Source organism: Carassius auratus, chromosome 25 (genome assembly GCF_003368295.1).
Source record: "Carassius auratus strain Wakin chromosome 25, ASM336829v1, whole genome shotgun sequence".
Taxonomy (NCBI): domain Eukaryota; kingdom Metazoa; phylum Chordata; class Actinopteri; order Cypriniformes; family Cyprinidae; genus Carassius; species Carassius auratus.
In genome coordinates this window covers 9817129-9844920 of record NC_039267.1, presented here as the reverse complement: position 1 = coordinate 9844920, position 27792 = coordinate 9817129, and the positions used below count along the sequence as shown (strand labels likewise).

Sequence of the window (27792 nt, the reverse complement as noted above, 5' to 3'; positions counted from 1 at the left end):
TTTGTTTACATGTGACCACCTAAGCCACATGTATGAGATTTTATCGTATTCTTGATAGCTTTTAATTTACAACTAAAAGAGAAGTACACTCTATATTTAAAGAGAGACACAGAAAACCAATTGAGAAAAAGTAATATAAGATGAATTAAATTAAATCAGTTTTAAAGGTTGATTTTACATACTCAACTTTTACATACTTGTACACCTATAATCTTTTTAAGATGGCCCATATTTTATTGTATTTAAATTCAGACATGGTCAAACTTGCAAAGCTTACACAGTTGCAAAAAAATATATTTAAACTACACCAAAAGTATATTCCTACATATTGTGTACTCTGTATATAGTGGAGTATGTTTCTATTGAACTAACAGAAAAAAAACCTGTCTACGCAATCTAGACAATATATTTAAAATTGCCTGATCTTTTATATTTGCTTATTATTATTATGTTTGAATTAGTGATATCTAACTTACTATAATTAATGTAGAAATAAGTGTATCTTTTATATATTTATTTATATATATATATATATATATATATATATATATATATATATATATATATATATATATATATGTGTGTGTGTGTGTGTGTGTGTGTGTGTGTGTGTGTGTGTGCGTGTGTGTGCGTGTGTGTGTGTGTGTACGTATATATATATATATATATATATATATATATATGTATAAATTTATATATATATACGTATATATGTATATATATATATATATATGTATATATATATATGTATATATATATATGTATATATATATATATGTATATATATATATATATATATATGTATATATATATATGTATATATATATATATCATAATAATGAATTTTGAATTTTGTTCATTGCTAATAACTTTTATTATAATTATTCATTCATTTAATTAGAATTATTCAGAATTATTCATTGATTTCGTAGTAAATCAGTCTGTACATTAAAATGTTTATCTTCTTACTAATTACCATTTTGTCTTCATACGTTAGTTCATTTTAAATATTCCTGTGGTGTGACTCGATCGCTGCATGAATAATGCATTTAAAGGAACCAGCTAAATGTTAAAGAGTACCTAAGGTTTTGGGTGGTTTTCAAACATTTCTCTCTCTCTTTCAAAAACAATCTCAAAATGTATAGCAACACCAGAAATTTATAGTAATTGATTAATGCGAACATTTCTTTTCAAACAGTCAAACAGCCACCATATATATATATATATATATATATATATATATATATATATATATATATATATATATATATGAAAACATTGTTCTACATTTCCTCTCCTTTTGTGGTTTTAGCTGTTTATTTTTCCACTTGGATATTGTCTCCGTTACCACTGTCTCTTCTTTGTTTTTATCCGGATAGGTTATAAACACAATTGTAAACTCGGCATCCATCTCAAAGAAATCAAAAGATCTACAGGTTAAGCTAATGATGTTCAACAATCTCATCCATTTCTCAAAGGAGCAAGTACAATAGACACAATGCAGCAACATGCGATTGAGAACCACCCCTTACTGGGATCATCAGCCATGTCAGTGAATCGCGAGAAACCCCGTTTGATTGGCTACTCCGTGTGTCAATCATTCCGCCGCGAAATGTAAGCGCCATTCTGATTGGCCACAAAAAGTGCACCTTTTTATCCAAAGATCCTATTGGTGGAAAATATAGGTTAGTGGTCCGACAGTCACACGAACGAAGGAAAGAAAAGTAGGTCAGAGACTGATTCCGTTTATGTCACAGTTCCTCACGGACCGGACGCCAAACAACCGAAACAAACTGTGATGTTTAGCTATTCCTCCGGTAAGTGTGACGATTTAACGTTTGACCATCGGATCTAAGTATCGCGTTCTGCTTATCGATGTATTAAGTGCGGGTTTTGTGTCCGCTCGCATATTGATTTCAGTAGGAGGGGCGTCCGTGACATTTCTAGGGTTGAATACCTTAGAACCGATGCAGCTGCCACCACAACACAAACAGTATTAGTGTCAGTGATTTAGTTAGAAAGTCATAAATCATAGCACAGCGTAGCCACAAACCCACACCCATTATCGATGTGAGGTTAATGGTGCGCGTCCCCTTTAAGATTATTGAATAGAGGGAGTGCAAGTGTGCTCGAGCCTGCTGTGTGGGTTGGTCACTTCAAAAGGTACTTCAGTTTACCTTATATCTTCTGTGTTCGCCTTAGAAATATTGGGTTTGTCTCGAAGCCGTATGAGCTGTCGATCTAGACAGCATGCTTGTGCTGACAGACAAGTGATGCTTTCTAGGTAGGCAGCTCACTATGGTTTGAGTCAGAGCTACAAGTGACGTCGTTATGCTCCATGTCCGTTTTGTTGCCATTATGAAAAAACAGATAAAGGGCGTGAGGTTAGTCTCCATTCAAGTAAGGCTTTTTTTTAACCAGACTGCGTACTAGCCAGAGACAGCTGACTATATGCATACAATGAAGTCCAAAAATGCATTAAAAAATCGGACACGTTAAACATGGAATATTTAAGATGATACTCTATTACCAGGCAACCAAACAAATGCAAGCTGATTTGTGACACTTACCAGAACTAATTTTTGCAAAAGGTCAGATGTTCTTGCTTTCACTGAAGCAGTGTTCTTTGAATTTCGTGTTAATTTTCAGCGCAACTTTTCACTTATTTCATAATGAAAATATAATCTGGAACTCTAAATTAATTTGGAAAAGAAAAAAGCCAAAACTGGATGTACTTTTATTGAAAAACACTTGTGTAAGGCAGACAGGCTTAGTTTTTACTTTATTTCTTAACACTGATTTATATTTGAAAGATAAAATCTGTATCTGTAAGGCACCATTGTTCAACTCTTGACTACAAAAACATTTGAACATTTCTACAATTTAAAAATAAATAATTCATCTAACATATTTTACCCACTTGTGACAAGGTGCCACAGTAGTGAGGCTTAATTTGGCATTTTTATTACAGTGTGAATATTTATAATAATGAAATTAATTTATTCTTAATTATATATTATTATTAAATATAATTTATTATTATTAATTGATCATTTATTATTGTAAATAACTTTTACAATTTATTTTTTATTTCTGTATTTTTTCATTATCTATTTTTATGTTATTTCATATGTTTCTTATTAAAATATACTGTTAATACAATAAGAATAAATGTTGAATATTTAAAATACTAATATTTAAAAATGTTAATAGTATATATTAATTAACATTTGAACACCAAATATTACTATGCACGTGACTTGCTCCAGCTTTACATTTGTGAAAAATACTATACCTACCTTAAAAGACAGTTTGCTTTTAGTCGTGACAAGTTCAACAAGTTATATGTAAGTGCTGCTTCCATATTGTAAGACGGGTGTGTGGTGTTCAGTTGAAGTAACTGCATTCCTAAAGGACAGCATCAAACACTCATCATTAGGGCGTTCATCAGCACTCATTTCCAGAATTTGTTTTTTTTCCTTAAACCTCGTCTGGACTTTCTAAGTTCATCCACACGTCATGTTTCTCCTGAATTGGTCTGTAACAACGTGAATTGAGGCTTGTAATTGGGATGAGTAATACAGGTAGGTCTTTAAATGTGACATTATAATCATGTTGCCATGAAGAGAGGTATGATTTGCATGTTTGGCTTTCACCATAATGAAATCCCCTTGAATTCAAATAAACTGAGATGACCTACTTCTATTTTTTTTTTTTTTTGCTTGTCGCTTCTTCCTCTTTTTCTTTATCTTCGGCAGTCTGTTAAGGCAAGCCCACGCACTCAAGAATAGATCATTTGGAGATGGGGTGGAGTGATGGCGGTGCATGAGCTATGAGAATAAAACCTTTTGTTTAACTATGTGAATTTGAAAAATAATGTATGCATCACACTTATAACTGCACTGTTGCTCCAGCGTAGGAATTTCAATGGCTGGGTCTGCAAATGCACTTTTTATTTTGGCAGAAAATCCCATTTGAACACAGGGGACTCCTGTTTCATTTACGGCGAGAGAAAATGGGTCTTCCGGCCCTTTCTTTCTGCCAGTTGCATTTATGTAATAAATGTGGCCTAGATTGTGAGCTTTCCAAGGGTTTCCTGGCAACCAGAGCAGGTCATTGATGAAGCTCACCGTTTCCTCCGTGTGTATGTGAGGGTTTGTGGGAGTATGAGAGAGATTTTTTTCTTTGTCAGTTTGTTTGTAGATAATGAGGAAGCTCAAGTTACCTATTAACTTAAAGAAATCATTCACCCAAAAAAGAAAATACTGTCATCACTTACTTTAGTCTAAACCTGCATGACTTTCTGTATTCTGTAGAATATCTCTCTTTTTTTCTCTCTCTCTCTCTCCCTCTCAATACCTCCTTGGCTGCTGTTAAATTTGTTTGATGTTTTATGTGCTACTGTTTGAACTCTGGAAATGTACCTGCTTATTTTAACCACTTACCATACAAAACTAATTTAAATTATACAGTTTTAAGTAATTAATGACCTATATTAAAATGAAAATATATTTTCGAGAAGGACATTTTAGCACAACTTGTTCCATATTTAGTTGTGAATGCTCTAAGAGATGGTCCCAGTCAGGTTTAGGACCCTTCATATTATAGAATCTGGCCTCCATAACAATATTGGCAGCTGACTTTAGATGTTTAAAGGATAGATCTTCTAATTTGTGTTCTGCATTGATTAAATTAAACAGCGGTGTGCCACAGGGTTCTATTCTTGGGCCTATTTTATTTTCATTGTAAATTTGCCCATTAGGCAAAATAAACACAATATTTAGCATCATCTGTATGCTGATGATACCTAGCTATATATATATCCCAATTGATCCATCCTCCAATTGATCTCCATCTTTTCACCAAGCTTCTGATTTGTACAAAGAAGGAGGACTATCACCCCAGTTTTAGTTTCTCTTTACTGGTGGCCTGTAAAATTTAGAATTGAGTTTAAGGTTCTGGAAAGCACTTTGATCAGTGGAAGTTGTTTTAGAAATGCTATAGAAATAAAAATGTATTGTATTATACATCAAAACTAATGGGGTCCAATAAAGGGTTGATCCATTTGGTTAAAAATGGTTCACAGACTAAATAAAGTTTTTTTTTTTCTATTTATGAATATTGACTTAGTTGTAACTTTAACTTCTCATAACCTCAACTGGAATGTCTCTATGAAACTTTGATTTGTTTGTTATAAATGCAGTTTTATTTTTGTCCACAGGATCTTGTCACATGTGAAAGGACACACATTGAACAGCTGCTTGACTGAATCTGTGTGGTGAGCATGTTTTCTACTCTATACACACACTGATATAATGCAGCATATTGTAGCCATTTTAAAGAACTGTTCTTGAATTAGATTTTTTTTTTTTTTTGCCTGTGTTAAGATGATCTAATGGCAGACCAAAGAATGGACATCTCCTCCACAATGAATGAGTTCATGTCCCAGAGTTCTGCAGATCTCATCAGCAGTTCCATTGGAACCACGGGCATGGACTACAACCGCAAGAGGAAGGGCAGCACCACCGAATACCAGTGCGTGAACTCCTGATAGTGTAGTAGAATAGTATTCATGGATTATTGTTTGAGCAGTTATGCATTTCATCAATCCAAGTAGTTTCACATTAAATAGTTTTAGAGATTTGTTTTTTTGATTACTTGGAAATTAGGCAGTCTAAAATAAACGACAGATTTATGAATTGTAATCTCATAATATTCATAATTATTAATTTGTTTTGAGATTTGTTTAATAATGTATATATTTAATATTTTGTTTCACAGGATTGATGGCTTTTCGTTTGAGTGAGTAGAAATGTTTCCTAATATTTTTCACATATACTTTCCATACTAATAAGAAGTGAAAAATAATGTAATTAGAAAAAATTGTAAAAGGTTGTTTTATCGACTGCTGTGTTTTTTCTCTTGATTTTCACAGTGATAGTATGGACACAGATAAAGATAAGACAATGGGAAGGTAAATGGATTTGAATTATGTTCTGTTATATTTAAAAAGCCAGTTTTAAAACCTAAAGAGACCAATGAGTCAAAGGATGATTAATCACTAATAAATATAAATATTTTCTCCCAAATCCAGGGATGACCAGCAGGGCCGGATAAAAAATGCCAGGTAAGGTGAAGATGAAACTTTTCTCTGCTTAATTTATGTTTCATGAAAAAGAGGTGTTGCTTGTATGTTTCCAACTAACTATTTTGTGTTGTCTTATGTTTTTAGGGAGGCTCACAGTCAGATAGAGAAGAGACGCAGGGATAAAATGAACAGTTTTATAGACGAGTTGGCTTCGTTAGTCCCCACTTGCAATGCCATGTCTCGCAAGCTGGACAAACTCACTGTACTGCGCATGGCCGTCCAACACATGAAGACATTACGAGGTGAGAGCTTTCTGCCACAGCACAGGCCAAAAAGCATTTGATCGAGCTCAGTATGAGTCTAAAACCAAACTTTTTCCACATTTAACTATGCTTGGCTTTTCTCTTTCTCTCTTTTTCTTGTAGGCGCCGCCAACCCATACACCGAAGCTAACTATAAGCCAGCATTCTTGTCGGATGATGAATTAAAGCACTTGATTTTAAGGGTGTGTTTAAAATCTCAACCCCGAGGCTTTTGAGATTTTTATCTTGTGGAAAACTTTTAGGATCTGTTTTAAAAACTCTCCTTGCCTCTCTCTCCGCAGGCTGCCGATGGCTTCCTCTTTGTAGTTGGTTGCGATCGTGGAAAGATTCTGTTCGTCTCGGAGTCGGTTTATAAAATTCTCAATTACACTCAGGTATAATTTCTTGACAGTGATCTCCATGCTCCGGTACAGTAAAGGCTTTGACGTTAATGCCGATTGTTTTCTTTTGAACCATCAGAATGATCTGATTGGCCAGAGTTTGTTTGACTACCTGCATCCAAAAGACATTGCCAAAGTTAAAGAGCAGCTGTCATCGTCAGACACGGCTCCACGGGAACGACTCATCGATGCCAAAAGTAAAGTTTGTTTTTATAAATGTTTTTACTCACCTTTAAGCCAAAGTCAGTTGAACTGATGTTGAGTTCTCTCTGAAGCTGGTCTGCCAGTGAAGACTGACATCACTCCCGGCCCCTCAAGACTGTGTTCAGGGGCCCGGCGTTCTTTCTTCTGTAGAATGAAATGCAACCGTCAGTCTGTCAAGATGGAGGACAAGGACTTCCCCTCAACTTGCTCTAAAAAGAAAGGTATCGCTCACTTTGAAGGTAGTTTGCATTGGATAAAAGACTCTGAATACAATAAACAGAGTAAAAAAAAAATTATATTAAAATAAATAAGTGTGTGTGTCTCTGTGTGTGTATATATATATATATATATATATATATAAACGAAATATATATCTTTATTTTTAAAATAAAAAAAACCAGTGTGTGCGTGTGTAGAGAGAGAAAGAAGTTTTTTTTACATTGAATAAATTAATGTAATAATATCTTATTTTATAATTCTTAAATTATAAATGAATTATTAAAATTATTAAACGTAAAATTTTAAGATTAAATCTATTTAAAGAAAGATTAGGGTTTTTGTGTGTGTGTGTGTGTGTCTATATATATATATATATATATATATATATATATATTTTTTTTTTTTTTTTTTTTTGTGTTCACAAATAACTTTTTTTCTTAAGAGGCTGATTAAAATATAATTTGTTATTAAATGTAAATATATGTGTAAATGAGAACGAGAAAGATAATATTTGTAAAAATGCATATATTTAACATGTAAAAATAATATTTTTTAAAATAATATTAGAATTATTCTAAATGATTGAATTATTAAATTTATGTATTTTTTTTATTTATTAAATGGGGTTATATATGAATTGGTTTAATAATATATTCCATATACAGATTATTAATAAAATATACCTGCTATTTGCTGTTTTTCCATTATTTTGTGATCTCTTATGGCTTTTTTGCTTCAGAGGCTGGTGGATAAATCTTTCCCTCTCTCTCCAGCAGACCGCAAGAGTTTCTGTACTATCCATAGCACTGGCTACCTGAAAAGCTGGCCGCCCACCAAGATGGGTTTAGATGAGGATAACGAACCTGATAATGAGGGCTGCAACCTCAGCTGTCTAGTGGCCATCGGCCGCCTACACCCACATATCATCCCCCAGCCCATGAACGGCGACATCCGCGTTAAACCCACTGAATACGTCTCCCGCCACGCGATCGATGGCAAGTTTGTTTTCGTCGACCAGAGGTGAGAAGGTGCTTTTAGATCCATCTTACATCAGCTACAAGAATCATCCATTTGTGAGGATCTTTTATAGGGCACCAGATCAAATTTGCTATGCACTTCTAAGGTTCAAAAGAGCATTAATAATGTGTGGGGTGAGCAGATTTGATAACTCACTAAAATGAGATTTGAACTGTCAGAAACCTCAAGGGTCTACAAGTATTGATTTCAGTTCATGTCAGTGAATTAGCATCTCATTTGATCCATTAGTTGATCACCACAATTCATTGTTTCTGTTTAGGGCGACAGCTATCCTGGCGTACTTGCCTCAGGAGCTTCTAGGAACGTCATTTTATGAGTATTTTCATCAGGATGACATCGGTCACCTCGCCGAGTGCCACAGACAAGGTTTCTGTTTTATTGGCTCGATCACCTTACTCATACTGTTTGGAAATGAAGGTTCAAAAAGTACTTTACTGTTATAATGCCATTTGTAATAAATGCTCATTTGCTTTTTTGCTTCAGTGCTACAGATGAGAGAAAAGATTAATACAAACTGTTACAAATTCAAGATAAAGGACGGCTCTTTCATCACTCTGAGGAGCCGCTGGTTCAGCTTCATGAACCCCTGGACTAAAGAGGTGGAATATATCGTCTCTACAAACACTGTGGTCTCGTAAGTGTCACGTCACAGTACGGTTGTGCTCAATCAAATAATGAAAACAACCCTCTTTCTTAAATAATGCAGAGGACATGATCATATAAATTTGCCTTTCATACACTACTTTAAAAACTTGAAACTGAGCGCATTTACTTTGTTACTGTACACAATTAATTAGTGTGCATATGATTCTAAAGTGACATTTACTTTAAAAACAGCATTTCTGATGACAATGTTGAAAAATATTATTTTTTTATTATAAATTATGAAAAAATAAAATTGATTCATTTTGTATAACGTATAATTTTATAAATTAAATTATATAAATGATTATAAAATTAAGTAATACACACACACACACACATGTTAAATTGTATTATAGTGAATAGTTTTATAGTATTATTATTTTATTAAAGTAAATGGAATATTACAATAATAAGAACAAATTTAATAATGTTCTCATTTAATTTAATAGTATTAGTTGTTAGTATCGTAATACGCGAATTATTTTTTAGATACTATTAATACTGTATTTGTATATGATGTGTGTTAATAATGATAATGATGTAAAGAATAATGTTGTTGTTATTATTATTTATTAAACAGTATTGTTTAAGTATTACATAAACCATAATTTCTGATCCTGCCAGTTTTTAACTCTGAAATGACACATTCCTTTATGTCGGAGGTGTTTTTCTCTGAATTAGATTGTAACGCAGAATGCTGTTGTTTCAGGGGCAGTATGCTGGAGGGAGCAGATCCTAGTTATTCACAGACAGCCTCGTCCCCTCAGAGCATGGACAGCGTTTTAACATCAGGAGACGGTCAGATCAGATTCCTGCTCAGCAGTTTCTCTTACAGATCTCAGATTTGGTTTTGGTTTTACATTTATATGTGTGTGTGTTTCTGACAGGAGGGGGGAAACGTCCTCTTCAGACGGTTCCTGGTATTCCAGGAGGGACTAGAGCCGGAGCTGGCAAGATTGGACGCATGATAGCTGAGGAAGTGATGGAGATTCAGAGGTAAGTGCAGCATCCGGCACATATAGGCTACACTTCAATATCATTCACAAAAATATTTGATTCTAAAATGATGTCCTGCCCCCAGGATTCGAGGCTCCTCCCCTTCAAGCTGTGGCTCCAGTCCTTTAAACATCACTGCCACACCCCCACCTGACACCTGCTCTCCAGGGGGAAAGAAGGTGAGAGAATCACTCTTCACTCATTTACATCTACAGTTGAAGGAGTAGTTCACCCAAAAAAGGAAATGGGCTGAAAACGTACTTGCCCTCAGACCATCCAAGATGTAGATGAGTCTGCTTCCTCATCAGAACAGATTTGGAGAAATTTAAAATTATAATGCCTTGTGCAAATTATAATGCAATAGTGAAAAATGAACACATTAATTTGCTGAAAATTAAAATTTTTGGTTGAACTATTCCTTTAAGGCAAGACTCCCCATGTGGATAAGGTAAAAAATAAATAAATAAACTTTTAATATTATATATTATCATTATTTTGGTATTCCAGATTTTCTAAAATGTTATGTTCTCAGACTTATCTATATCTAATTTGCAAATATTTCTAGAAAAATAAAATCTAAATCTTACATTCAAATATATATTTTTTGAATGTTTTCTTTCATAAGTCAGAAACAGTATATATATTTCTTTAAACGAATAGCCCCAAATCTAAAAATTGACCGGTGCATAAAAAAAATGGTTAGGTCTCGTTCCTTTTGACTCTTTTACGTTACAGTTTTGTTATGTTGTAACATTTTTATCTTTTTAGATTCAGAATGGTGGAACTCCAGATCTGCCTTCAGCAGGACTTTTGCCTGGACCCGATTCGATAGGATACCCATATTCAAATAACTCCTTAATGAGTGAGTACACAGTGAAATACACCGTCTCACTTCAGTGAAGCACATGTGATATTCTCAAGCAAACACACTAATCCATTCTCCGCCTGTAGGTGATAACTCCCATCTCAGTATTGACATTATGGAAGAGCCCGGATCCAGCAGCCCCAGTAACGACGAGGCAGCCATGGCCGTCATCATGAGCCTCCTCGAAGCCGACGCTGGCCTCGGCGGTCCTGTGGACTTCAGCGACCTTCCTTGGCCTTTGTGAAACCACAGCAGACTCCCACCAGGATGCTCTTTGGGTCCAAGGCTAAACAGGTCTAACCGCAGAGGCTCCTGGACAGGAAGTGCCCTGCAGTGCGGAGGCTAACGCGCTGTGGCCGTTAGATACAGGACCTCCTACTCCAAGCACACAGAATCAATGGTTGAGCTGCAGACTTCTTTCCAACCGCCTCCTGTTGAACGGAGATCTGTGCATTTCCCACGATTCTCGACTTTTCCCGACCTGCCCGTTTCTCTGTAGATACCGGCCTTGGATTATTCCTGTGGTACCCATCAGCAAACACGGATCTCTTTCTATACATATATAAATATATATAGCATTTTGTTTGTGTTTTAATGTTTTTACACTACAAACGTTGTTGAAATGTTAAATATTCTATACGCAGATTGTAACTAATATTGTAATTCTATTATGTCAGATTTCTTTATGCAAAATAGATATGGTAAAAGTGTAACGTATCAGCAGTGGATATTTTTAAAATTAAAAAAAAAAATTGTCTTCAGGATGTTTGTGTTTTGCACTTTACTGCCTATTATTAATGATCCGTTTTTACCTCGATGAATAATAGATCTGCTGGCTGCCACAGATTATTAAAGTCTTTGAGAGAATTGCTAGAGATGTTTCCTCCTGGAGCTGTTTCAGCCATGTCTCTTTCCTGGCTTTTGATTGGTCCGTGGCTGAGATATTTTTGTTCTATGTTGCCATCCAGTGGTAAAATCTTTGAAATTAAACGTGTTGTCAGGGGAAAGAGACTATGGCTTGACAACCGAGTTCTGAAAAATCACTTGGCACTGTTCTGAATTACTTTGTAGGTCAAAAACATTTTATAAGCTAAATTTAATTTGAGTGACATACGTGTGATGGAATCTTTTCTTTCTTGGGTTTCTTGAGCAGAAAATCAGCATATTAAAATCATGTCTATAGGATCATATGACACTGAAGACTAGAGTAATGCTGCTGAAAATTCAGGTTTTCCATCGCAGAAATAAATGACTTAAAAACATTCAAATACAAAAGTTATTTTAAATTGTAGTATTTTTCACTATATTGCAGTCCTTACTAATGTTATCATCAAAGAAATACAGCTTTTATGAGTATAACACTTTACAAAGTCTTATTAACTACAAACTATATTTTTATGTACATATATTTATATTTCATTAAAAAAAAAAAATTTAATAAAAAAAAAAAAAAAACAGGTAAATGTGCTTCACCCAAAAATCTAAACTCTCTCATTAATAACTCACCATGTCGTTCCAAATCCACAAGACCTTCGTTCCAGAATCCCAATTTTCACTTTTGGGTGATCCATCCCTTTAATTGTGACAAAAATGCACATTAAAAGTCTTAACTTTCTCTATGCAAAATTTCTTTTTTTATTTTTGTTTTGTGTGAAATTTTAATGATACATCTTCTTTGGATCTACTTATAAAATTCTATGAAAACATGACAAATGAATAATAGTAATTTCTATATTTAGAAGCAGATCTTATAAACCAAGCATGCTGATTGGATCGTGTTTATTAAAATAACATTCCTCAAGCAAGAGGAGCGTCTCTCGTGATGCACCTCACTGCAGCTACAAATAACAACAATATGAATTATACGGTACAATAAAAACATGACATCACTTCAGTACTCATTCAGAGGCCATGCATCACAGTGAAGCTCCACAGGTGCTCCGTTACGCCCCGTCCACGTGACAAAACCAGAGGGGATTCTCATTTCATCACATGATGCAGGTTCTCCAGTGGATTGTGCTTCATTTTATTGCCAAGTTAAACAGCAGTAGCTACACAGCACCACAACTTAGTACAATCTCTTCAGATACTAATCAAAGGAGTGATTATCAACTTTGAGTGTCTAATTAAATTAAAAAAACTCCTTTGGTTGAGTTCTATGAGGGAAAGAAAGGCAAAGTGTCCAAAGGTCATGTGCTGCCACAGCGATCGTCTTTGAGACTCTTAAGGCGGGCAGAGGACTTGAAAGGCAATGCGGTCTTGGCAGCGGGACTTGGCTGGCCTCTCTCTGCAGTGCTCCAGTGTTGACGGTGTGTGTGTGTGTGTGTGTGTTAGTGTGTGTGAGGGTCAGATGGCCGGGGACGGGGCGTCGGGATCAGGATCGTAATGGTGGCTGGGCTGAGGGTGGTTGGGGAGGATGTCTAGTTCGTCCACCTGAGGCCCGGGGTGCATCACCACCAGCTGGTCTTGAGGGATGTCTGCGGCAGCTGCAGCCAGGTTGGTGATGGACTTGCTTTTCACGCACTGGAAGTCCACGTGTCTGCTTTTGCCTTCCTCTTTCTCCCAGGACATGCGGATGAAGGGCCGCTGGACATAGTTGTAAATGACCTCAGGACGCCCGCCGGGCCGCTTCTTTACTTTCTCTTTGTAGGTTGGGTAACCTAGGTGCAAACACAGGTACAGTATTAGCAGGAATGCTAATTAAAGGGATAGTTCAACCAAAAGTGACAATTGTCATTTATTCTCCTTTGTGACGTTCCAAACAAAAAAACAAACAAAGTTTCTAAAATAAAAGTTCTGTGTATTTTAAAAGAAATGTATATTTATATTTTTTCTCAGATTAAACCGTAATACACAAAGTGCCAATTTGAACATTTTATAAAATAAAAAATATGTTTATAAAAGTATATAACATTTATCGTATAAACTTACTATTATATAATATATATACATATATATATATATATATATATATATAAAACATGAACAAAAAAAATATGTAGAGAGAGACAGAGAGAGAAATGCATAAACACATCGTTTGCAGAAAATGCAAACTGTTAATTCTTTATTTTTCTTTAACATTTATTTTAACTTTATTATTTGTGACCATGTCTGTGAAATCCAGGCTAAAGTCTCAAAATCTAATTATGAGATAACAAACATCAAAGTTTGATTTAAAACCATTAATTTCACTATGATTTCAATCTTTGACTGTCTTAGATATAAAAGTTATATATATTCACAAAATGTTCTACATCTTTATGAAGAATGATTTTATGTAGAAAACAGTAAATCACAAAAAAAATGACTTTAGCTGGGTTTTCACAGGCATTGTCACAATTAAGACAATGTATTATTGCAAAAAAATAAAAATAAAGTTCTATTTACTACCATTTTTATTATTGTAATATATAACTATTTTGTAGAATGTTAGTAACCAAACAGTGTTGGTTTCCATTAACTTCCATAGTATTTTTTTTTGCCAATGGGAACTGAACTGTTTGGTAACCAACAATCGTTTATTATAAAAAGACACATGGGTTATATTATGGGTTGATTATCCTTTTAAATATCTAAATGAGCTTATTTTATTTCTGAAAACAGCCAAGTGAAATCGTGTTATTTTGTGTCTTACCTTCAATGCCTAATCGAATCTTCTTCAGTCCTCTCTCCTTCAAAACAGATTTGGCAACGTCTCGGTTCTCAATGTATTTGAAGAAACGGTATAGTTTTGTGCTATATATAACTGCAGGACACAAAAACAAAACCATTATGAACATGAGTGCAAAAATGACAAAAACACATTCCTTACAAACCTACGCTGATCTTTGAAACATCTTGTCTTTTCTGTCTAAAAACAAAAATCTAGCTTATGTTAGTGTGTATTGCTTTGTGGTTGCTACTCATTTTATCATCAACAAAGTCAAAATCATAACAGCACACAACAAGCTGCACAATTTACAGTTTCATTCAATGTTCATAAGCTATAAGGGCCAAAGGTGTTCAGAAACCACACGCACCACTAATGACCACAGTCAATTCACAGAAATCCCACATAATGCAGCAGCACTGTGACTGACACAGACATCAGTGTGTAACTGAGGTGCAGGTGAAGTGAACTGACTCTGTGAGTATTCCTCTCCCATCTGCGGTGGATACTCCTCATCCCAGTCCACCACGTCATCGTCGGTCAGCACCACCACATGACACTCCCTCTCTCCGCTCTGAGCGCTGGCCACCATCAGAGGAAGCACCATCTCCTCCAGATAGCACTCGAACTGCCGCCGGGCGCCATCATTAGACAGCTCATGCATGAGTGCACCTGCAGCCGACACGTTCCAGAGCGTTATTCAAATCTGCTCATGATGATTCAGCAGCCATATCATGAAATATGCATAATTCTTTCAATTAAAAAAGCAATAATGTGAACGGGTCACACTATCAGTGTCCAGTGACCCATATCTGACAATCACATCAGATACGGCACTGACCTACTTCTGCTCTCTCGTATCTACTGTCCTCAGACATCAGTAACGCTCAGAAGGACGTCCAGTTCTGTCTTTACGGTGACTATCAGAGCATTTTTCCAGCATGTTGTCATGTTGATGAATACTCACTGAGGTCTCTGCACTTGATGGTGCTGCAGTCGAAGGCGATGCAAAGGTAGTCACATGCCTCTCTCAGCTCCGGGATGGATATCCCATCAGGGCAGCGGATTATCCCTGATTTGTAGTAATCCTGCCGGTTAAAAGGGAGAGACGCAGAGGAAAAACAAACAGGCGGCCATTACTGAAGCAGCACTTATTCCAAAGAGAAGCAAATGGCTCCGAAGCCAGATAGACACACACATACACACACACACCCCCTGCTTTTTCCCACTCTTCACACGCACTGATCCATTTAAAGCCAGTCAAACGTGGAAAGAGCTCAGCATACAGACGCTCAACAAAACACTTCACTGAAGAGGAGGAGAAGGATTCAGTATGGCTGTTATTTCTGTAGTGATGTACTGATTTTTCCACTGAGCTGAGGCTCACGGTAGAAGCTTAACCCTTTCAGTGACTCTGGAGAGGGCTTTGTAATGAATGCCAAGGTAGTCCAAATAAAGGTGGCCATAACATCCATAAAAATAAAATAATAAAAACTTTTTTTCCCTCAGAATACATTGTTGTATACAAAATGTTTTAAATATGCATATGCATATATTTTGAAATTTAAATATGCATATATTTCTTTAACATTTATTTTAACTTTATTAAGAATGTATTATTGCTGAGAAGAATGAAGTTGTTTTATTTTATTCTTTTTTAAGCCTTTTTTATTGAGATAGGACAGTGGAGAGATGAGCAGAAATTTCTGGGAGGAGAGAGGGGAGCGGGATCGGCAAAGGACCTCAAGACGGGAATCAAACCTGGGTCGCTGAGTTGCTGAGTTTTATTTATTGCATTAACATTTTATTGCTTGTGTACACTGATGGCTTATATATTTATTATTTATATATAGAAGTCAACATCTGAAGTGGATCAAAAAAGTTCATCAAAGTTGTCCTGAGACCACATTTTGGTTTTACATTTTAGGAGAACTTTGATGAAAGGTTTTGATCCACTTCACCAGTGTAAATAACACGCACACACACACACACACACACACACACATATATATGTATATGTATGTATGTGTGTGTGTGTGTGTATTTAAATAAACAAATATACACAGTACCTACACATTATGTAAACACAAACTTTTATTTTAGATATAATTAATCATGACGGCACTTCTGACTACATATTTTATAAATCTTATAATTATAGTCTGTATAAAATGCGAAATATTTTTTCTTTAACATTGTGTACACTGATGGCTCAAATATATAATGTAAAAAATATATGTAATATTTATTTATATTTATGTATAACAAATAAACAGATATACACAACTTATAATTAGTGGATCTACATTCATAATAATAATTAAATAAAATAACCTGTTATTTTAATGAACCAATCATCCAGACTATCCGTTTTATTAATTATTATTGGATTTCAAGGTCAGTCAAAGTGATCAGACAGGAAAAGAATACAAAACATGCTGGCACTGACTCTGAAGATGACAGAGGAAACCAAAGAAACCCGACGGTGAGGAAAACGTTCTGCTGAGTTGCCATTTTTATATGTTAAAAAATACATCTGGAATGAGCTTTAACAAAACAGTGCGCTTTGTGCTGGAGTCATGTGAATTTTGATACTGCAGTCTAATCCAACACTTAATCAATATGCGGTGCACTAGGCCAAAGAGATATTTAAACCCTCAATGAAGCTTTTAAAGTATAGAGCACTCACCAGAATGGCTCTGAACACGGTGGAGCTGATTCCCTCAGCAACCTCATACTCTCCCTTTTCATTAGGACGCGTGAAGTTGTGTTCCCGTCCAGATCCAAACATCCTTCAAGACAACACCCATCAGTTATTTATTAATATTAAAACACTGACGTGATATGACTGGTTCTACAGAAGTCATAATGAACAGACTAATGAAAGACGTGACTGAAGTTTATCCTACCTGCCGAGCATGGTGTTGGGTTGGGCAGTGAAGATGGATGGGTCGACCACGAAACGTGTGTTGTCTACAATCAGAGTGACTCTCTCGGCAGTCCTCAAACTGCGAGGGCCCTCCTTGATGTTTTCACACACGTAGATCATGTCGGAGCTGTGGGTTTTACCATGAGGGTCACCATAGAACAGGCTGGAAGTACATGCTTTCTGAGGCCTGGGACTCGTTGAGCGCGATGAGCAGCCTGAATCCCGTTCACGGTCTGAGCAAACAATACAGAAGTTAAGAAAGGAGTCAAAACAAGTGAAGCCTCCCAGTACCGACATCAGTAACAGTTATAAGCCATCAGTGAACACAAGCAATAAATGTTAATGCAACAAACAAAATTCAGCAACGGTAAGTGAAGTTGCAGCTAGAGAATTTAACCCTCATGATTGAATTAAACCAGAAAAAAAACTATTATCTAGACTGCTGTTGGACAGTTTTTTTTTTTTTAATAAATCAAAATGTTTAAAATGCTCAGCAAAGGTGCATTCAATGAATCAAATACATTTCAAAACATAAAAAATAATTTTTTCAAAAAACAAACATTTTTGTCCAAAAATATTTTGCAGCACAACGGTAAGTTTGAGCAGTAAATCAGTACATCATAATAATTTCTAAAGGATGATGTGACACTGAAGACTGGAATTATGGCTGCTGAAAATGCAACTTTGCATTACAGAAATAAATGATATTTTAAAATATGCTAAAATAGAAAGCAGTTATTTTAAAATGTAATAATATTCAACAACATTACGGTTTTGTTCACATAAATGCAGCCTTGATGAGCATAAGTTACTTCTTTCAAAAACATAAAAAACAATCTGACTGCCCACAAACTTTTGCATGTATTAATTTTATATATATATATATATATATATATATATATATATATATATATATATATATGACACATACAGGCATGCTTTACAGTCATAAATGCATTCAATATAAATTTGAAACATATTTCCAAAAGAAAACCAATGAGAGCTTTATCAAAAAGTTGTAACATGTCTCTAGAACAGACATAAGTCAAAATAATAACTAAGTAAATGTCAAACAAAATGTCTAGACGTATGGCAAAAAATAATAATAAAAAAATAAAATAAAACCCGTGTTCAAGGATTGATTGATTTATTTACTGTAGCGGTGCCTCAGGTGTTATATGTTTTGCCCAATATACATATATATGCATTAACATTTAAAAATAAATAATAATTAATAATAAATTATAATTGATGTAGACTTAATATTGAATTAAGAATAGCATTTTGAAAGATGTGAGGGAGTTTTAAATGGTACAGAATGAACAAGCCAAAGCTCACCGCTGAGGTGCTGGCGTATGGGTGAGGTGACGTTCCTGATGCAGGGGGTCAGCTGTCCTTCGCCTCTCTCGTGTGAAGAATCCCTGGAGCGATCACCAGAGCGCCGTCTCTCCATGGGGTGGTCCAGGGGTCCTCCTCCGCTGGCTCCGTGCAGGCTCATGTTGACCAGCTCTCCCTCCAGCTGAGCTCCAAGCAGCTGACCACTGCCGGGAAAAGCCAACACACAGTCAGATACACACGTGAGGGCTGGTCCGAGTGCATCTCTCCACAACGTGAGGAACTCACCGAGCGCCAACAATAAACTTACATGAACTCTGGGCTCTGAAAAAGAGATGCTGAGTGCAGTAAGTGTGATGACAGCAAAGTGCAATTTGTCACAGTTTCATCAAACCTGCTGCATGAGACAAAAGGACAGCAGCGCAGCTTCATTTTCAGCACAGCCTCATCTATCACTGACCCGTGTGATCACAGATGATTCATTCCCATTTGTCTTTATTTTATTCACATCACGTGCTGTGCTTGTGAGAAAAAGTGACTGGGGTTTAATTTTAACCTAATCCTTTCAGGCGATGGCCTATATTAAAAATTCAATACTTCTTATAATTTAATTTAGAAATCCAGGACAAAAATTTTTTAAATCTGAATTAAACCCACAGAAAGAAATATTCACAAAACTGGCCCTGGTCTCTTCTACTTTGTATGTATAAAATAAATGTACTTTAATAAAACTGAAGTATATATATATTTTTTCAGTTTATTTTAGTTTAATATTTTAGTAATTTTTTTCTTTGCCTTTTTTTCTTAGTGTCTTTATGGTTAAAATTTTAATTTTTTTTTCAATTCAGTTTTAGTACGTCAAGAGAAATGTTTCCTTGAGAACTAGATGAACTTAAAAAGGTTAAATGTTTTTAATACCTTATATTTCCAGTGACAAACTAGTTTCAGTTTTAATTAACTATAACAACCCTGATAGTAATAATAAATAAATAAAGCTATAAAATACAAATAAATCCTTTATAAACCCAGACATCATATAAAGCCTCCAGACTGCCTATGCCCAGACCAGGTGATGATCATTTTTTCTTGCATTAATACTCATTCCACAGGGGTCTGAAACAGGATCATTACAAGACAGATGCCCTTGAAGCAAGGAGACTGGAGTGCAACACAGACACAGACCAAAGCAGAAAACACAGTTAAAAACATAGTCTTTGTGGTCTAGGTCTCTTTCTTCCCCTGCACTGAAAAACCATAAAGGGTCCACTGAAGCGTGCACGGGCAGAATATTCTGTTTGAATAAATGATGAATAGGCTGGAAATAGGGCTTGTTTTATCCCAGCGAAAGTGCTGCCCAAGATGGACCCCTCAATTTATTTCGACTCTCATGACTGCACCAGCCAAAAGCTTTGTGACCCCATTAGGCAACCAGAGCGTGACCAGAGCCCACAGCACCACCACACTCGACAGCAGATACAAATTCAATAAATTGTCCTGCTGTGTTCTGCTGCCAGTTTTCTCACCTGATGCAGAAAACACGTGCACATGCAACAATCTACAACATCCCACCAATAAAATCAATCAATCTCTTTATATACACATCACCAATCACCAATATTTAACTGTAGGCAGCAAAACCAAAACCTCTTTTCAAGTGCATGTGTTTTCAGGAGTATGAACAGAAATTGAATGGAATGCAAAGTCTAGAATGACCTTTACAGTCCCTATCAGACGTAGATTGATCATTTTACAGATAACACAACACTTATCTATTTTATCTAGAAATTTCCGACAGATGGCACCTAGTGGTGGGTCTCTAAAGAATCATGACATGCTGTGTGTTTGATAGGAAACAAAGGTGTTCACAGATTAAGAAATTTCTGTCTCGTTTTTTGAATAACTGATTTATTAACCATTTATTCTCAAAAAATAAAAAATAAAACAATACTTTTATGATTAACAGTTCACAAATCAATGCTTAATATAATTTAGTAAATTGAGTAATATAATGGTTTTAATTAATAATATTAAAATAACAGTAATTATTACTATTATTATAGTATCAATTAAACCATACAAAAGATGATATTTACAAAATATTATTAATACTAATATATACATATAATATATAATATAATATATATATTGGAGCAAATATATATATATATATATATATATACACACACACACACACACACCAAAGGTTATTTCATTGTGTAAAACAATAATTTAAATAAAAACTAACAATATAAAGTAATAAGTAATAATAAAAATAATATAATTACATAACATTAAGAATAATAATTATTATTATTACTATCATATTATTATTATTACTACGAAATATTATTAATACTAATATAAAGTACAATTCTTATTTTATATTTAACTACCTATTGTTTTATTGCTATACTCTAAATATGACTATATTATTGTTATTGTATGTATATGTATGTATATGTATATATATGTATATATGTATGTATGTATATATATATATATATATATATATATATATATATATATATATATATATATATATATATGCAATGTATTATAGTTTGTATTTATGTAAAATAGAATAAATGGATAAAATAATGGTTTTGGATATTGTTTATAAGACACTTTTGTTTAAAATACACCAAAAACACACTATGCAAACCACTGTGCTCCCAACACTTTTCAACTGCTTACTGATTGATATTTTAACTGCCAAGATCCTAGCCATTAATGCACTGGTGAAACCTGAACTTGAGCTGCACCCGTTAAGTACCATCCGAGCAGTCTGATGACTCCCTAAGCAGCTCACACAGAAATTCATTTCAGCTTTATATCACAGATCATTTTCACAGATCCACTGCCAAACACATGCATGATTCCAAGTCAAGATCATGTTTTGCTTGTCTATTGCATCAGCCCAGAAATGAGCCAGCCAGAAGAAGCCCACTACAAATTAAAATGAAGGCATGTCTGGGGTGTCTCCGGACCCCTTATGGGACAAGATCATCTTGACAAGACAAGCCAACTGAAGATCTGTCTTTCTGTGTGTCAATCAATACTGATACATTTTTTTTAAAGACAAGTGCGGTTTAACTTGTTCAAGACGCACAAACCGTTCTGTTACTTACAGAAAAAGTAGCATCAATAATTCAGCACACTACTGACACCGCTCCTATAATGTTAAACAGCAAGACAATGCGTTCCTGAAGCGCACTGTCTGCTGATGTGCGTTCAAATGACGCATACAAATCATGTCTTAACGATAGAATATTTAATGAGGGAATTGCATATGAAATCTCATCTATAAAAAAAACTCACTGCGCATTTTCTCAGGACTTTACAAAGCAAAAGGTCCATTTTTTAAGAGTTATTGACACAGTGAAGAGCGTCTACGTACCCGCCTGTCTTTAAAACAAAGCAGCAGGGCAGCAGCTGATGAATGAACGCACAAAGGACGCGCGCTCCTTCGCACAAAGAGGGCTTGCCAGGCGACTTAGCATCCTTGGGCATTACTTTCAAACTTCAGCATAGTGCGAGCACTCCGGTATAACTTATTCCCTGCGAACACAGCCTCCAAATGCCGCCTTTTGGTAAGAAAGGACGCCTTCAGGTAGGACGGTAGCATAGTAACCCGCGTAGACGCACGCGCGAGAGTGAATGGCTGGTTGCTACTGTGGCACGCGGAGGCTGCCTCGATGACGTAGGCCGACGCTCGTAACATCTCCTGATACTGTAGATTCTCTCGTGCTCGATAACACGACGGGCTGATGAAGGAGACGGCGTGATGATGCGACGGAGAACGAACTCGGTGAACCTCGATCTCCGCAGCCGCGCGAGTGTTAAAACCGTTATACAAGACTTGTCACAATGACCTTCTATTCTGAATATAGTTTTAAGTTCAATTAAAGGTGCATACAAGTGAGTGTTGTAATGCACCAAATCACTATATTTGTTTGATATCACCATCTTATCCTTTTTAACCTTTACCTATCCTTGACAAAGGTGTGCTTGTAACAAACTAGATAACGAAATAAAATGATTTTTTTAAAAAACCTGCTTTAGAAAGCATGTCGTAAGCTGTGCTTTTTTTTTTACCCTTCCTGCGTTTCATTCATAAACAAAGCTTGTATGGCCATTGTTTCCGTCTCCATCCTTACAAGCTGTTAATTTCTCTCTGGCCAGCAGGTGGCGCTGACACGCAAAGGCGAACATTTAGGACATTATGTGCAGAGGTGCTCACTGAAGCCCTTTTTTCATTTAAAAGATGCAAAAACGACTAGAATGGTACCCTTTTTTTGTGGGGGTTGACGTTAAATCGTACACTCAGATGCAAAAACGCCTTATCATTGTGGCCATGTATAATTTGAAAACTTGGTTGTGAGAGTTATATGTACAGTTAATTTAGTGTATTGTACCGATGTTTAATAAAATACTGATAATGTTCAGCTGACGAAAAGTCTCACTGAAAGTAACTTTCAGTATGCAAAAACTCCATAAAACAGTTTGTGTCATTATAAATACTGTAAGTTTATCTAAGACAGCCTCGTTTTTATCCACGTTAAATTCAATGTGGCATCTATTCTGACTCAGGTCTAAAGTAAAAACAGCATTTCTGCAATGGCATTGCAAGCTGACATTGATATTACTAAGACGGCACTTGCATTGACATCATAGATAGATAGATAGATAGATAGATAGATAGATAGATAGATAGATAGATAGATAGAACTGGTTATTATAGATTGCAAATGCATGTTGTTGCTCAGTAACTTTAGTATACTAATATTCTATAAACAGGTCCTCGTGATACATGCACAAGAGATATGTAATCTGTCATAATACAAAATTCCCTACAGAAATCAGTATATACACCTTGAAACAACCAGCATTATGCACAAAAACATACGATTAAAACTAGGGCTAAGTAATGACACTCATTTCATTAATTGATTCAATTTCAATTCACAAGCTCTTAATCGACTAGACAGATTCTTTTGGCTATTTATCAGTTACAGTACAGGTACGATATATCAATTAATGCTGTAAACTATACAGGAAACCTTGTAAGTTGGTACATTACTATAATATTAAAAGTTAAAATGAACAACAGAGTCTAAATTCTATTTATTTCATAGTTTTAGTAGCCCTAATCAACTATATCAATCAACCAGTTTTTATCTATACTTTTTAAATGGTGTCATCTTTTTATTCCAGTTTGTTCATATTTCAATATTTAAAGATTGGCTGTAATGAAAACTGAAAATTATGTTTGGTGAAGTTTTGTTTACACACTGAACAGACAAACTATAGCGATCTTTGAATCTAAAGAATCTACCTATTTAAAAATCAAATCTTTTTTTTTTTCATCAAAATGAAGATCAATTAAATCTGATAACTATTAACAGCTCAGCCCCATATTTTAAATATATAAATAAAGAGCGTTTCCATCCATATAAATACATCTGACAGTGCAGTGTTTTTGAAGACAGACTTCAGAAAATCTATGGAGCAGGTGGACTCTATGACTGGGAATCTGTTATTATCCAGTCTTACCTTAAATGTCTGCAGATTCTCCTAGAGCCACATGTTGTCCTTTGATCCCAATTTTCTGAATCGCTAGAGTGGCTGTCATAAGAGATAGAATGTGCTGCCATCTCGGGAGAGTTTATATTACTGGACCTTTACACCTTAAGATCTCATATCCTAGCAGAGCAAAAAGAATTGAAACAATGTTTCATTCTATCTGTTGCCAAAACTTGCTATAATGCTTTTTATTGATTAATTACATCAGTCCAAATAGTTTTATGGACAATTAGTTGTAACGTTTAATTTTTTTTTTTCATTACTATTCTGTATATTAATATTTTTTCAGTTTATATATACACACACACATATATATATATATTTAACTCTTTAACTGTTTAACTCTTTAAGGAGAAAAACAGTCATGATCCTTCTGGTTCCGGTTATTAAAAAAAGAAAATGTTTATAAGAAATAGTACAATGCCACATGTTTTTGTTGAACTATTTGTTGAGCTAGTGACAAATAATGTCTCCTAAAAAGCCCACGAAACTGTCAAGTACTCCAGCCTAGGTAACTTGCTAGTTAGCTTAAGTTAGCGTTTAAAAGGAACGCTAACCAAACACAAGCGATCTCTCACCTGTTTCCGCTATAAGTTGAACTTGATCCGCGTGGTGTGCGTTTGAACCATAGGTTTGAACTTACTGACAGGAGTGAATACTAGCTAGCATTTATTTACATTAGCTTGTTCTTCGCCGTTAACGATGGGATACAATGTTGAAAGATTTGAAGATGCTAACGTTACATGGCTAACCAAGGAGACAAGTTAAACTAAACTGAATATCGCGAGAAGAACACACGAGAATTCGTCATAGAAACAACCTTCACCTTCAGCGCACAAAGCCTCTAGGAGTCAAGCGCAACTGTAACCATAGACATAATATATATGATGTCTATGACTGTAACAGCTAACGCTTCCGGTCCGGCAGTAAGAAGACCAGAGTAGAGGCAGTGCTAAAATGATAACATGCCTCCGGGGTTGCGCCCACAAAGTGACATCATTAGTTTCACCCGATAGTAAAATAATCTCTGGTTCAGTCAACCACAAAGTGTAGTGAAATAATATTACTTAAAATGATTACATAAGTAATAAAAAAAAAAAAAGTGGAAGTATAAATCAATTATAAATTGAATTTATGCCTACATAACCAAGCCTAAAACTAAAGTGCGCGATGTAAGACATTTAACACAACAGTGAACAGTTTTTTTAATCTTTATTTTTCATTGTCATCATAAATTTAAGACATTTTTAACAGTTTTTGTCTTAAAAAAAATTAACAAATATTTGGTCCGACTGCTCGTTTACTTTTTTCTGGGTTCAGTTAATAGATATAGCCTATGTTACGATCAAATAACGAATAAATACATAAAGAGCTTTGAGCTGTCACGGCTTAGCCGCTAAAAATGATGGAAACAACATAAAAAATATAAATAAATTTTGTATAGAAAAAAATAAATATTGTTAATAGAATTAAGGCTGAAAAGAATGGCTTGACTTCAGTCCCTGAGTTCACGTGAATTGTGTTTCTACGACGGATTCATAAGTTTTTCCAAAACTGCAATGATATCCTCTGCTTCCCTTGGATTTAGATGCTTCAGATTGGGAATAATATCTGGAAGAAGTCCTGTTTTCTCTTCGTTTTTCTTCTCTGAGGCCGTGTGGATTTCCCGAAGTTTCATCTGAAGCCAGTCTTGCCTCAGTTCCACATGTTTATGCACCCCGAGGTTGTGCATAAACTGGACTTCATTGATAGCTCTTTTTCTTTTTGATGAAGAAAAAAAATACAATATCATACATCTGAACCAAAAAAAAAAAAAGGAAAAAATATTAGCTACAGTATAGCCTACTTACCCCAGTGGCTTGCTATCTCCATGTGTTGAATAGAATAATATGCAGATGGAGAAAAGTACAACTGTTTTCTCCAAAAGTCCATGATTGATGGAAACCATTTTAGGAACCTTTGAAATAAAAATAAATGCGTTTATGTAAAAAAATATATATATATATTTTATAACCGCAACAGTCTATTTCAATGGGAAAAAATTGCATACAGCCTTGAACTAAATATATCGCTAAGATAAAAAAATATATATATAATATTAACTAATATTTAATAATATTAAAACAACAACACAATTTAGACTCAACTTACCATTGCTGGGTATTAAGTAAGAGATCGCGGGAGTTCGTGCATCAGTCTATCAGTTCACATTAGAGTTGGTTCACAGTTCACAGGGTGAGCTCCTTATATAGCTCTGTGTCCATTGATCAGCCGCTTTCATTATTAGTGATGATGTCACCCCGTGACTTGATGAAGAATGCGCGTGACAACACCTCTACAACACCACCAATAATTCAGCCCCCGTTAAAACCCGCCCTTGAATTTGAACTTATGTACGTCAGTTAGTGGTACAATTTCTTTAACTTCCTAGCAATAATTACACAAACAAATAAATCTTTTTTATTTAATTCCAAAGGTGTCAAACGTTTATACAAAATAAATAAAAAAAATACTTAATTTTAGCTCGGAACTGCTCTGTTATTTAAATCAGGTAGTAAATTAAATTATATTGTATTATACTTACTATCTTATTTTAATTTCAGGTTGTTTGCTGTTTGTGTATTTTGTATTATTTTATTAACCTTAAAGTTGGTATAAATTGTACATATTGAGTTTTTTTTTTTTTTTTTTTTGTGAAATAGTTGTATCCACTCAGACTAATACAAAGCTTTCCAGATTTTCTCTGAAGATGTACAGAAAAGGTATTCATTTATGGACTGCAACTATGATTGCAGCTGTTTTGTACATGTTTTCTCTATCAGATGGTAATCCAGCCAAAGAACCTGCTGCAGTCACAGGTGTCCAGGGGGGCACCACCAGGAGGTGGATGGCTCTTTCCTACTTTTATGGCCACTGGATGGCAGATTAGGTAACTATGAGCGAAGTTTTCTAAATGTAGCCCAGGAATAGCTATGTCATGACACAGAGAGTGTGTTTGGGTACCTAAACAGGTCTGACCCGTAGATCTTACCTCGTGGTGTGGTTAGGGTTTCTCTCCAAGCTATGGGCTTCTGACTCAAGAAAAATATGGGGGTATGATGACATACGAGGCAATAAGCATCACTTCAGTCTGTAAATTATAGCGGACCGGAGAGATCGTCACCCAATATCTATGTTTTATGCAATAACCAGCAAAGTGCATGTAAGCTGTATCCAATACTGCTTATTCTTGAAATGTTCACTGCATCTTGCATTGCACCTGTCCATGAGCTAATGTTTCTTCCTTTGGCATTCTGTAAAACAAACTTCGCAGGTGGTAAGCAGCTAAAGTTGTTTACATACCAAATTCACAAGATTTATGGCTGACCAGGCCTGCATGTTGAAGATGTTTGACCCCATCCCTCTCTTTTGCAGTACTGTGTATGGGCTGAAGTGGGCATGGCCTGTTTAGATGACACCCACCAAACAAATAGACCTTTGACCCTTGCAAGAGATCCCTAGCACAGTCCTAACAATCCTCAGCAGTATTTATACCCTT

At 35.2% G+C, this 27792-nt stretch overlaps 3 protein-coding genes across 8 annotated transcripts; 1 reads left to right on the top strand and 2 right to left on the bottom strand.

Annotated features, from left to right (window-relative positions):
* The first annotated feature begins 1675 nt into the window (after positions 1 to 1675).
* LOC113043208 (aryl hydrocarbon receptor nuclear translocator-like protein 1) lies at positions 1676 to 11522 on the top strand. Of its 3 annotated transcripts, none has more exons than XM_026202440.1 (19): positions 1676 to 1817; positions 5222 to 5278; positions 5388 to 5535; positions 5782 to 5802; positions 5936 to 5974; positions 6095 to 6127; positions 6233 to 6390; positions 6514 to 6593; positions 6693 to 6785; positions 6871 to 6988; positions 7067 to 7216; positions 7991 to 8234; positions 8512 to 8618; positions 8736 to 8886; positions 9607 to 9695; positions 9785 to 9893; positions 9979 to 10072; positions 10662 to 10755; positions 10845 to 11522. In XM_026202440.1, exons 3-19 carry the CDS (start codon positions 5396 to 5398, stop codon positions 11000 to 11002), a joined length of 1878 nt encoding a protein of 625 aa, XP_026058225.1. In that variant the 5' UTR covers positions 1676 to 1817; positions 5222 to 5278; positions 5388 to 5395; the 3' UTR covers positions 11003 to 11522. The 3 variants fall into 3 exon arrangements, with proteins under 3 accessions (XP_026058225.1, XP_026058223.1, XP_026058224.1); XM_026202438.1 differs by having other exon boundaries at positions 7988 to 8234; XM_026202439.1 differs by lacking the exon at positions 1676 to 1817 and adding an exon at positions 1900 to 2163 and having other exon boundaries at positions 7988 to 8234; positions 10845 to 11008.
* Positions 11523 to 12520: 998 nt separating this feature from the next.
* Positions 12521 to 25208, bottom strand: LOC113043207 (BTB/POZ domain-containing protein 10-like). 4 transcript variants are annotated; one of them, XM_026202435.1, is made up of 9 exons: positions 24833 to 25207; positions 24225 to 24374; positions 18675 to 18877; positions 17317 to 17569; positions 17097 to 17199; positions 15375 to 15495; positions 14882 to 15079; positions 14393 to 14503; positions 12521 to 13418 (listed from the first exon to the last, which is right to left on the bottom strand). In XM_026202435.1, the coding sequence occupies exons 2-9, from the start codon at positions 24323 to 24325 to the stop codon at positions 13105 to 13107; spliced, it is 1404 nt and encodes a 467-aa protein (XP_026058220.1). In that variant the 5' UTR covers positions 24326 to 24374; positions 24833 to 25207; the 3' UTR covers positions 12521 to 13104. The 4 variants fall into 4 exon arrangements, with proteins under 4 accessions (XP_026058220.1, XP_026058222.1, XP_026058221.1 ...); XM_026202437.1 differs by lacking the exon at positions 24225 to 24374 and having other exon boundaries at positions 25081 to 25208; XM_026202436.1 differs by lacking the exon at positions 24225 to 24374.
* A 251-nt stretch (positions 25209 to 25459) lies between these two features.
* Positions 25460 to 26744, bottom strand: LOC113043875 (parathyroid hormone-like). Its single transcript, XM_026203453.1, has 3 exons — positions 26406 to 26744; positions 26105 to 26211; positions 25460 to 26014 (listed from the first exon to the last, which is right to left on the bottom strand). Exons 1-3 carry the CDS (start codon positions 26406 to 26408, stop codon positions 25780 to 25782), a joined length of 345 nt encoding a protein of 114 aa, XP_026059238.1. The 5' UTR covers positions 26409 to 26744; the 3' UTR covers positions 25460 to 25779.
* Between the last annotated feature and the right edge of the window lie 1048 nt (positions 26745 to 27792).